Genomic DNA, 12,381 nt, shown 5'->3' with positions numbered 1-12,381 from the left:
CCTATGGGAATTTGCTTCTACTCTGGACAGCTCCCGAGACACGTGTCATCAGAGAGCACTTAGACAGAAAAGAACAATTCAACTTCAGCAGCTCATAAGTACTGAAAGGATTAAGATTTTTTAATAGAAGTCATTTACAAATCTGTTTAACTTTCTGGAGCCAATTGATATATAAAAAAAAAAAAAAAAAAAGTTTTTTTCCTGGATAACCCCTTCACGACGAGCGACGTACATGTACGGCGCCGCCAAGTGTAACAGCAGGCATCCCGGAACATCGCCGAGGGGGGTCCTGAGACCCCCCCCCCATGACCGCGATGAGCGCAAATCGCAGGTCATTTCAGACCTGCGATCTGAGCGATTGCGGGTCATACGGGTCACTGGTGACCCGGAAAATAAGAGGGATCGGGGGTGTCCGAGACACCCTCGATCCCCCTGAAGGGATAGGAGTTTGGTGGCAGGGGTGCCACCCCTCCTATCCCTGCTATTGGTCGGCCGAGCGACTGACCGATAGCAGACCGGGGGAGGTGGGGTTAAAGTTTGGTTCCCCCACTTTGCCCACCTATCGGTGTCAGGGCAAAACGGGGGAACTGTTCAGTGACCGGCGCCGAAGGTCCCTTACCTGGATCCCGAAGCGCGATCCTCCATGCAGGGATCCCCCACGTGCGGCGGCGGCAGCAATTCATTCGGGTCCTGCCAGGTGAGTTGTTGCCTAGCAACATCCGGAGCGCCACAGTTTACAGTGGTCTCTAAACCGTGGCCCTCCAGATGTTGCAAAACTACAACTCCCAGCATGCCCAGACAGCTGTTTGTGTGGGCATGCTGGGACTTGTAGTTTTGCAATATTTAGAGGGGTTCAGGTTTTACATCAATATGCAGTGGTCTCAAACTGTAGCCCTCCATATGTTGCAAAACTACAACTCTCAGCATGCCCAGACAGCAGTTTGCTGTCTGGGCATGCTGCGAGTTGTAGTTTTGCAACATCTGGAGGGCCACAGTTTAGAGACCACTGGACAGTGATCTACAACCTGAACCCCTCTAAATCTTGCAAAACTACAAGTCCCAGCATTCAGGAACATAGAACCTAACTCAGGGTTTTCCAACCAGTGTGCCTCCAGCTGTTGCAAAACTACAACTCCCTGCATGCATGGTCTGTCAGTGCATGCTGGGAGTTGTAGTTTTGTCCCCCACCCCCCCCCCCCCCCCCCCCCATGTGAATGTACAGAGTACATTCACACTGGCGGCAGATTACAGTGAGTTCCCCGCTTCAAGTTTGAGCTGCAACAAATTTTCCGCCGCAGCTCAAATTCCTAGTGGGAGACTCAGTGTAATCTGCCTCCAGTGTGAATGTAACCTAAAAACACTACACTACACTAACATAGAATAAAGAGTAAAACACTACATATACACACGTACACTGCCCACCACCCCCCTCCCCCAATAAAAATGAAAAACTTATTGTACGGCAGTGTTTCTAAGATGGAGTCTCCAGCTGTTGCAAAACAAAAACTCCAGCATTTCTGGACAGCAATTGACTGTCCAAGCATGCTGGGAGTTTTACAACAGCTGGAGGCACCCTGTTTGGGAATCACTGGCATAGAATACCCCTATGTCCACCCCTATGCAAGTCCCTAATCCAGGCCTCAAATGCGCATGGCGCTCTCACTTTGGAGCCCTGTTGTTTTTCAAGGCAACAGAATAGGGTCACATATGGGGTATCGCCGTACTCGGGAGAAATTGCATAACAAATTTTGGGGGGCTTTTTCTCATTTTACCCCTTATGAAAAGGAAATGTTGGGGTCTACACCAGCATGTTAGTGTAAAAAAATAAACATTTTTACACTAACATGCTGGTGTTGCCGCATACTTTTCATTTTCACAAGAGGTAAGAGGGAAAAACGCCCCCCAAAACTTGTAATGCAATTTCTCCCGAGTACGGAGATGCCCCATATGTGGGCGTAAAGTCCTCTGAGGGCGCACAACAAGGCCCAGAAGGGAGAGTTCACCATGTACATTTGAGGTGATTTGCACAGGGGTGGCTGATTGTTACAGCGGTTCTGACAAACGCAAAAAAAAAAAAAATACACCCACATGTGACCCCATTTTGGAAACTACACCCCTCACGGAATGTAATAAGGGGTATAGTGAGAATTTACACCCCACAGGTGTCTGACGGATCTTTGGAACAGTGGTCCGTGAAAATGAAAAATTTTGCACAGCCCACTGTTCCAAAGATCTGTCAGACACCAGTGGGGGGTAAATGCTCACTGTACCCCTCATTACATTCTGTGAGGGGTCTAGTTTCCAAAATGGTTTGCCATGTGGGGTTGCAAATTTTGGGGGGTCTTTTCTGCTATTAACCCTTGCAAAAATGTGAAATTTGGGGGGAAACCCACATTTTAGTGGAATTTTTATTTTTTATTTTTTTTTACATATGCAAAAGTCGTGAAACACCTGTGGCGTATTAAGGCTCACTTAATTCCTTGTTATGTTTCTCAATGGATCTAGTTTCCAAAATGGTATGCCATGTGGGGGGGTTTTGTTGTTCTGGCACCATAGGGCCTTCCTAAATGCGACATGCCCCCGAGCAAAATTTGCTCTCAAAAAGCCAAATATGACTCCTTCTCTTCTGAGCATAGTAGTTCGCCCGTGGTGCACTTCAGGTCCACTTATGGGGTACTTCCATACTCAGAAGAGATGGGGTTACTAATTTTGGGTGGGTCTTTTCTGCTATTAACCCTTTAAAAAATGTGAAATACGGGGGAAAACCAACCCCTTGTAAAAATTCAAAAATTGGGTCTACAAGAACATGCGAGTGTAAAAAATGAAGATTGTGAATTCTCTCCTTCACTTTGCTGCTATTCCTGTGAAACACCTAAAGGGTTAAAATGCTGACTGAATATCATTTTGAATACTTTGGGGGGTGTAGTTTTTATAATGGGGTCATTTATGGGGTATTTCTAATATGAAGACCCTTCAAATCCACTTCAAACCTGAACTGGTCCCTGAAAAATAGTGAGTTTGAAAATTTAGTGAAAAATTGGAAAATTGCTGCTGACCGTTGAAGCCCTCTGGTGTCTTCCAAAAGTAAAAACTCGTCAATTTTATGATGCAAACATAAAATAGACATATTGTATATGTGAACCCAAAAAAAAATATTTGGAATATCCATTTTCCTTACAAGCAGAGAGCTTCAAAGTTAGAAAAATGCTAAATTTTAAATTTTTTCTTCAAATTTGGGGATTTTTCACCAAGAAAGGATACCACAAAAATTTACCACCATGTTAAAGTAGAATATGTCACGAAAAAACAGTCTTGGAATCAGAATAACTAAAAGCATTCCAGAGTTATTAATGTTTAAAGTGACAGTGGTCAGATGTGCAAAAAAGGGCCGAGTCCTAGAGGTGAAAATGGGCTGTGTCCTTAATGGGTTAAAGAGGTTTCAGCTCTGAAGCCTACAGAACTGTGAATGCAGCTTTGTAATAAGACACATGCTGTAATTCAGGGTAAGTAAAATAATGCTTAATGTTAAAGTTGTTGGGTACAATTTTTTTTTTCATATCAACTGTATAAAAAAAAAAATCTTTATCCTACCAGTACTTATCAGTTGCTGAAGTTGAGTTGTTCTTTTCTGTCTTACCACAGTTCTCTCTGTGGAGACCTCTGTCTGTCTCGGGAACTGTCCAGAGTAGGAGCAAATCCCCTTAGCAATCCTAAGGTGTCAGCAGAGAGCACTGTTGTCAGACAGAAAATAACAACGCAACTTCAGCAGCTGATAACTACCCCTATAATAATTATTCTGTTGCTTCTAGAGTTTGATTTTAATGTTCGGGGTCACCTGGAGATCGGGGAAGACCTGGATATCATCAGGCAGAGGTACGGATTCACTTTTTCCTCCAGTCCTCATGATCTTTCCCTGATGCTCTTGTGTATGATGGCAGAATTGTATATCGGCTGCTCGTACATCGTAAATCTCACATAAAGGGCTCGGACCTGAGGCACTTTCCAGTCTAATGGCTTATGTCAGTCCTGTCTGTATGTATATATATATATATACACGATGGCGGCTGTATACCTGTCTGTGACCGCCATGCCCTTTTCACACAATTACGTATAATTACTCACAGATGGAAAGAGAATAGAGCCCTCGGGGTAAAGCCTTTGTGCTGTGACACGTAGGGGACATGTTGTGCTCTATGTATGGATGAAGCCAGGTTTCCAGACGCACATATGACAATTTTTTTATTTAGATCTATATTTTGTCTTATCTGCAGACGTCTTTCTCACATCTCTGGGAACCGCTGTTACTACCTACGTGGAGCTGGTGCCATGTTGCAGCACGCGCTGGTGAACTTCTCAATTACTAAACTTGTTAAAAAGGTAAAAGAGAAGATATAATCTTATTACAGTCTATGGGATGCCCCCCCCCCACCCCACTGTCTTTACAGTAATATAGTTGATGCTTAAAGGGGTACTCCGTTGCCAAACAAACTATTCCGAACGCTGGAGCCGGTGCCGGGAGCTCGTAGCCCCACCCCGCCCCTCATCATAGCCACGCCCCTCAAGATGTCACGCCCCTTCCCATAGACTTGCGTTTTGGGGGCGGGGCTATGACGTCACGAGCTCCCGGCTCCAGCGTTCTGAACAGTTAACTTTAACTCATACCAAAGTGTATTTTAACCCTTAAGGGTGCGTTCCCACCTGACGTATACGCAGCATGTGCAAAATTTGTGGCAGCAGCGGGAAATACACTGAGTATTCCTCGCTCACTATACACACAGAAAGGCTTTCCGGCGGCAGCCCTATGTGTGCAGTGAGTTTTGGAAGTGGAACCGCCCGTCGCAGTCACGCTGGCAACAGCCCCGCATCTAAAACTCACTACACGCATAGGGCTGCCGCCGGAAAGCCTTGTGTGTGTATAGTGAGCGAGGAATACGCAGCGTATTTCCTGCTGCTGCCGCAAATTTTGCCTAGCGTGAAATACGCTGCATATACGCCAGGTGGGAACGCACCCTAAAATGCAACCAATTTCACCCTTAAAGGGGTACTCCAGAGGAAATTTTTTTTTTAACATCTAGTGCCATAAAGTTATACAGATTTGTAAATGACTTCAATATAGGTGTTACTCCTTCCAGTACTTATCAGCTGCTGTATGCTCCAGAGGAAATTGTGTAGTTCGTTCCAGTCTGACCACAGGGCTCTCTCTGCTGACACCTCTGTCCATGTCAGGAATTGTCCAGAGTAGGAGCAAATCCCCATAACAAACCTCTCCTGCTCTGGACAGTTCCTGACATGAAGAGAGGTGTTAGCAGAGAGCACTGTGGTCAGACTGAAAAGAACTACACAACTTCCTCTGTAGAATACAGCAGCTGAGAAGTATTGGAAGATTTTTAAACAGTTGGAATTTACAGAACTTTTTGGTATCAGTTTGAAGTTAAAAAATGTATTAAAGATATACACACACAATATAAATATTAAAGTATTCTTGTAGTCGTGTTTACCACCAACAGGGTCCTTGTGGGTGAACTATATGGTTAACATAGTAAATGAAATAAACCACCACGTAAAATGCATAATAATAAAATAAAAAAATAAGGTTAACACTTGTTTAATTTGACTAATTTTAACCTTTTTCCATTTTTATTTTATTTTATTATGCACACTACATGGTCGTTTATTTAATTTACTAATTTAACCATATAGTTCACCCACAAGGGCCCTGTTACCATGATTATAGGAATTATTTAATATTTATATTGTGTGTGTATATTTTTAATACATTTTTTTTACTTATTTTGTGCCCTAATATGTTTAAGATGTCAAGTGCCAGATATTTTAGTTTTTGTTTCACTCCCTTTTTTGTGCACCAAGGGTATGGGTGCATGTTCTGACTAGCCCGGTCTTTTCATTGTGTTTCTGTGAAAAGTTTCCATTATTCGGGCATCATTAGGAGTCTATGGGGCCGTCCGGATAAGCTGGGCAGAGATACCATGCGCTTCTCACCACTTCTTCTCCTCTTTGGTTGGAGTCTCGGCACTGAGACCCCTGACCGGTGAAACCATTTGACATGTCAACATATTTTGTGTAAATGACTGGTACACTTTAAAGGGGAGATTTATTAATACCTGTACAAAGGAAAAGTTGCCCATAGCAACCAATCAGATGGCTTCTTTCATTTTGCATAGGCCTTGTATAAAATGAAAGAAGCGATCTGATTGGTTGCTATGGATAACTGGGCAACTTTCCCTCTGGACAGATTTTGATAAATCTCCTCCCAAACCTCTGCTCATTCTAGTTTTAGGAGTCCAGTGGGTGGTCCTTATCATTGACTGATGGCTATGTGTGCACATACTTGTTAACTGAGAAATGCTAAGTGGGGGGCTGCAGTGCATCAGGCAATTTTTAATAAACCCTTCAGAAGCCACTAGAGAGCGCTGGGCATTTGAATATTGATCCCGTGCACTACACTTACCAGCAGGGTGCCGGCCATTTGGTATGTTACTGGTATTTTAAAGGGGTACTCCCCTGTCGCTGCGTTGGGAACATTTTGTTTCGAACGCTGGGTGCAGGGGTTGTGACATCTATAGCCTTGCATTGAGGGGGGCATGGCTGTGACCTCACGTTCAAAACTGTTCCAAACGCTGGGGCAGGGGTGTACCCCTTTAATGCTGTCTCGCTCACTGCAGTCAAGCTAAACTGCTTTACCAGACACAACCTATGCATAGGTATGCTGCAGTTTCTGAAAGTAAGAAGCCATGTTTATCGAATTCTGCACAAACCCTTAAATTGTCTTCTACTTTGTGTTTACTGCAGGGATTCATTCCACTGTCTGTGCCGGACATGCTGAGAGGAGCGGTATTTGTAAGTCTTATTCATATTTAGGTATGCACGTAGAATTCATAGGGACCCCATAGCAAAATGTGAGCCTCCCATCCTGATTTTGCTATAGGGACCCACTAACCTGTCACCACTACGAACCCCCCCCCCCCAACCTCTGTTTTGTTACCCCGGTACATCCCCACACCGCCTGCTTGCTATTCCTCACCAGCAAAGATCTTCAGAGCTGCGGGCATAATGTATACTGAGGGGCTGCTGTGCTGTCGGCATTCATTGCGTTCTGACATCTGGTGCCTGGTATGGGATTTGTAGCGGAATGTGACCCTCCGCACAGGGACACACATGTCTGCTTTACAGCTGGCACCCTCTCACTCCCTAACTCTAATCTTAACCTTTACCCCCTAATCTTAACCTTTACCCCCTAATCTTAACCTTTACCCCCTAATCTTAACCTTTACCCCCTAATCTTAACCTTTACCCCCTAATCTTAACCTTTACCCCCTAATCTTAACCTTTACCCCTTAATCTTAACCTTTACCCCTTAATCTTAACCTTTACCCCTTAATCTTAACCTTTACCCCTTAATCTTAACCTTTACCCCTTAATCTTAACCTTTACCCCTTAATCTTAACCTTTACCCCCTAATTCTAACCTTTACCCCCTAATCCTAACCTTTACCACCTAATCCTTTACCCCCTAAACCTTTACCCTAACCTCTAATCCTAATCTCTAACCCTAAGGCTGGAACTCCGCTGAGGTTTTTTTTTTTTTGCAAAAACGCCAATTTTCCCGCACGGCGTTTTTTCAGTGAAAAAACGCTGCGTCCAGATGTTAGCTGCAAGTCAATGGTAAACTGCAAAATGCCAGATTCACTTGGCGTTTTTCAGTTTGGCGGTTGTTTTAATCCTTTTGGCGTTTTTCAGCAATTTCTGGCTCAGAGGCTGGATTTTCAAAACGCCTGCCAATACCTAGTTTGGCGTTTTTTGCCCTGAAATCGTGGCGTTTTCATCTCATAGAAGTCTATGGGAGAGCAAAAACGGCATGTTGGTTTTAAATTTTGCGTTTTTGCAGGTTTTTTTAATTCTTTTTTGGACTTTAGCGATCCAAAAAAATTATGGAGATACCTTTTTTAATAAAAATTTCGTAGGGTACCATAAAAAATGTTTATTACGAAATGTTTATTAATTTTTAAACAGGGATCAATTTATGTTATCGGGTAAAGTGCTAAAAATGTAGGCGGCCATAATAAAAATGTAGTGTGTGTTTTTCACTTGTATTTTTTTTTTAACTTTTTTAGGTAGTACTACTACTCCCAGCATGGAACACACTGTTCCATGATGGGAGTAGTATTTACCTGTACTTATTGACAGATCGCCCGTTGCGATCCTCTTGTATAATGTATTGTTTCGGCGGCCGCTCTGGTCCCCTGCACTGACGTATATATACACATATTCATATTTCCCGCTGAGCGCTGAGATTGGTCAGATGGTTCCAGACAATCACAACTCTGGGTGGGAAATATGAATGAGTGATGTGAATAGAGCAGAGATAGGAGCGCTGTATAGAGCCACATTTCTGCTATATTATGGACGATCGCATCGGGTGTCAGACTGACACCCGGGGCGATATGTCTATAGTACAGGTACTACTACTCCCATCATGGAACAGTCTTGTTCCATGCTGGGAGTAGTAGTACTACATAAAAAATGTGGAAAAAAAAGTTAAACACACACACATTTTATAAAAAAAATGGATTTAAATTTTGTTATAAAAAATAAACATTTAGTTAAATACATTTTTACATCCCTACTGCATTCTTTTATTTTATTTTTTTTTGTACCCAACTATTTTGTAAAAAAAAAAAAAAGCAAAAGGGGCCAAAAACGGCAAATTTCACTCAAAGGTAAAAACGCCAAAACGCAGGGAAAAACTGTGGCATTTTTTTCTTGTTTTTTTTTTTTTTTTTTCTGACGTTTTTATGCCACAAAAATCGCAGGGCAAAAATCTCAGTGGAGTCCTAGCCTAACAGCGATCAGCTCTGAGAAGGTCTGAGAGCGCTGAGCTCAGGTCTCATTCGGCTACGGGTCACAGTGTTTTCACTTCACCAGCGTTCTGCTAGAGCTAGCTCCCGTCCAGTCCTATAAAGTTCTGCTGGAATGGGAGATGGTTAAGTTCAGCAGTACTGGGGCCTATAGAGGCAGACCACACAACCGCAGTCAGGGGCCCCCCTTGTCCCATTGCCTCCATAGCAGCTGCCTATATAGACCCTACATCACTGTTCTCTATGCTTCTTTCCTTACGGGGTTGAGCAGGGGCAGGTTTAGTAATGGTGTCTGGGGTAATATTGATGGACCCAGCTCAGTATGGATTACAAGTATACTTCTTGAAAGGGAACCAATCAGCAGATTTTAGCATATAGAATGCTCGACAACGCGTTATATATGCTAAATATATATGACATTTGTGCCCCCAAGGATTGTAAAGATATTAAGATATAAAGTTCCCCGGCCGCCTCTGGGTGGGGACTTACACTTACCAGCTCCCGTTGCTCCGGCCGTGGTCCCGCCCTGACGGCTTGAATGACGGCTCCCGTCATCGCTCTGCTCCCATCAATCAAGGCGAGGGGGCGGGACCATGGCTGCAGCGAACTGAGCTGGTGAGTATAAGTCTTCGCCGGGGGGGGGGGGGGGGGGGGACTTCATAACTTATTATCTTCACCATCGCTGGGGGTATAAACGTCCCCCGGGGATTGTGAGGTTAATGATTTTTAGCATTTATAACGTGTTGTCAAGCGTTACACATGCTAAAATCCTCTGATCGGTTCCCTTTAATATGACCCACAGTGGGTAAGGGTGGGTTCACATCACAGTTTGTCCCTGTGGTTTCCGTGTACGGTTTTAAATTTTAAACCGCATGCAACCGTATGGGAAACCATATCCATAGACTGCATTGGAAACTGTATGCAACTTAATGCATCCGGTTGCGTGTGGTTTGTTTGTAATACATTTTATTTTTTTTCACCCCGTACTCAAAACCGTGTTCTACCACGGTTTTTGGTCCGGGTGAAAGAAACGTATTGTAACTGTGTATGGTTGTTGTAATATGGAAGTCAATGAGAACAGTAGTGTCTACAATTCACTCCAGTTTTCCCTATACGGTTTTTAACTTTGCACATTTGTATTGCAATTCTAAAGTCAAACCCACCGAACAATTGAAACTTTCTTTAAAAAGAAGAAAAATCTCAACCGGATTTGATTTAATTGTTAAAAACCGCATGCAACCAGACAAAAAAATTTCAAGCCGTATACGGGTCCTTTTTAAGCGCACGGTTGCATACAGTTTGGTCCGGTTTTGAGGAATACGGTTTTGACTGAAAAACCTGATAGAAAACCGTGGGGACAAACAGCTATGTGAACCCACCCTAAGAGGTGGTTTATATTATATTAGTGGGATTAGTCGCAGCTTCTGTTTGAGACCTCTTTGTCCACTGTGTACAGTTTATCCCCAATGATCTGTTATAATAACCATGTTTCTTGCATCTTACTAACCTGTACACTGCCCCCAATGTCCCAGGAAGGTTGTGGCATGCAGCCAACCGCCCACAGCTCGCAGGTCTACAGCCTGGATCCATCTGCCCACCCGGACCTGCATCTAGCCGGGACCTCAGAGGTTGGAGTCGCAGGTAAGACTACAAGTCCCTGCCTAGTAAGGCTGGGTTCACACCACGTTTCTGCAATACAGTTACCGTATCAGGTTTTTGATTAAAAAAACGGACTCCTCAAAACCGGACTTAACTGTATCAAAACGTGTGTACAAATTTCAATCCGTATACGGTTGAAAACCGTATACGGATTGAAATTTGTACACACGTTTTGATACAGTTTAGTCAGGTTTTGAGGAATCAGTTTTTTTAATCAAAAACCTGATACGGGAACTGTTGAAAACCTATACGGTTTGAAAAATGATGTCCGGTTGCATCCGTTTTTAAGAAAAAAAAGTATGTTTATAACTTTCACTCCATTATGAATCAAGTTTCACTTGTTTGATTGAAATTCCAAGAAAAAAAACGTATGGTGAAAACCGGATGGAACCGTATGCACATACGGTTCTGTACAGTTCCCATTGACTCCAATGTTAAACTTTTTTTTTTAAAGGATACGTTTCAAAAATTTTTTGCCCCCAGATTTAAAACCGTGTTTGGCTACGGTTTTGGGTACGGGGAAAAAACTTACAAAACTGTACAGGATGCAAAACGGACACAACCTGATGCAACTTTTGGCATACGGTTTTCAATGGAGAGTCAATGCATACGGTTTTCAACACGGTTCCGTAAGGTTTTCAAATTGAAAACGTATACAGGAACTGCATTGCAAAAACGTGGTGTGAACCCAGCCTTATACCGAATTGTCAGTCCTAAACCCATAATGCAGGATTTCATGTTCGTTCAGATGCAATCCTTGATTAGTGACTCTCACTTCACTTGCTAATTTTAGGGTATTTTATGGATCATGCTGCACAACTAACAGATCTCCCCATTAGGTAAGTGTTTTTACTCCCCCCCCCCCCCCCCCCTTAGCACCTCCTAATGGTCTCACCTGGTAATGACACCATCAGATACCCATTTGGATTTGCAAATTTGTATAACTCTCCTTTCCCTCAGCATTACCATTGTTATGTTAATTTAAAGGGGTTATCCAGGAAAAACCCTTTTTTTTTATATATATATCAACTGGCTCCAGAAAGTTAAACAGATTTGTAAATTACTTCTATTAAAAAATCTTAATCCTTTTAGTACTTATGATCTGCTGAAGTTGAGTTGTTCTTTTCTGTCTAAGTGCTCTCTGATGACACCTGTCTCGGGAACTGTCCAGAGTAGAAGCAAATCCCCATAGCAAAACTCTTCTACTCTGTGCAGTTCCCGAGACAAGCAGAGATGTCAGCAGAGAGCACTGTTGCCAGACAGAAAACAACAACTCAACTGATAAGTACTGGAAGGATTAAGATCTTTTTATAGAAGTCATTTACAAATCTGTTTAACTTTCTGGAGCCAGTTGATATATAAGAAAAAGTTTTTTTGTTTTTTTCCTGGAATACCCCTTTTAAACATCTGATGTTTTCTTTGGCAGGACTGTTTGCTGCAGCACGTGTTACCGAGCAGAGACAGATACCGGACGGGAAACGTGGGGTCTTTACAGAGTTCACCATTTTACCAAGGTTATGGTCTTTCCTAGTGTATTTAGGGCAGTGTTTCTCAACCAGGGTGCCTCCAGCTGTTGCAAAACTACAACTCCCAGCATTCCCGGACAGCCGTTGACTGTCCGGACATGCTGGGAGTTGTAGTTTTGCAACAGCTGGAGGCATCCTGGTTGGTAAAACACTGATCTAGGGCCACAGTCCATGTGGTCACAATCGCCTTTTTTTCTCTCCAGGTGGAGATGTTTGGAGTCACCGCCAACGAGACTGGACGTGAGAGCCAGGAGCTGCTGGATGAGTTTATGAACCTGCAAAAAGAGATCTTCTCAGATCTGGGATTACACTTCCAGTAAG

At 43.2% G+C, this 12,381-nt stretch overlaps 1 protein-coding gene across 1 annotated transcript in view; it reads left to right on the top strand.

Annotated features, from left to right (window-relative positions):
• The window catches only part of SARS2 (seryl-tRNA synthetase 2, mitochondrial), a 33,492-nt gene that overhangs the window by 11,277 nt on the left and 9,834 nt on the right, over positions 1-12,381 (top strand). Inside the window, exons 6-12 of the mRNA XM_056541061.1 lie at positions 3,810-3,873; positions 4,272-4,377; positions 6,811-6,858; positions 10,408-10,516; positions 11,328-11,373; positions 11,961-12,048; positions 12,264-12,376. Coding sequence (XP_056397036.1) covers positions 3,810-3,873; positions 4,272-4,377; positions 6,811-6,858; positions 10,408-10,516; positions 11,328-11,373; positions 11,961-12,048; positions 12,264-12,376 — 574 coding nt within the window. The remainder of the gene's footprint in view (positions 1-3,809; positions 3,874-4,271; positions 4,378-6,810; positions 6,859-10,407; positions 10,517-11,327; positions 11,374-11,960; positions 12,049-12,263; positions 12,377-12,381) is intronic.

This window comes from Hyla sarda, chromosome 9 (assembly GCF_029499605.1).
Source record: "Hyla sarda isolate aHylSar1 chromosome 9, aHylSar1.hap1, whole genome shotgun sequence".
In the NCBI taxonomy this organism is placed as follows: Eukaryota; Metazoa; Chordata; class Amphibia; order Anura; family Hylidae; genus Hyla; species Hyla sarda.
Note: the sequence above shows the minus strand (reverse complement) of the source record. Positions and strands in the feature narration are given on the sequence as shown.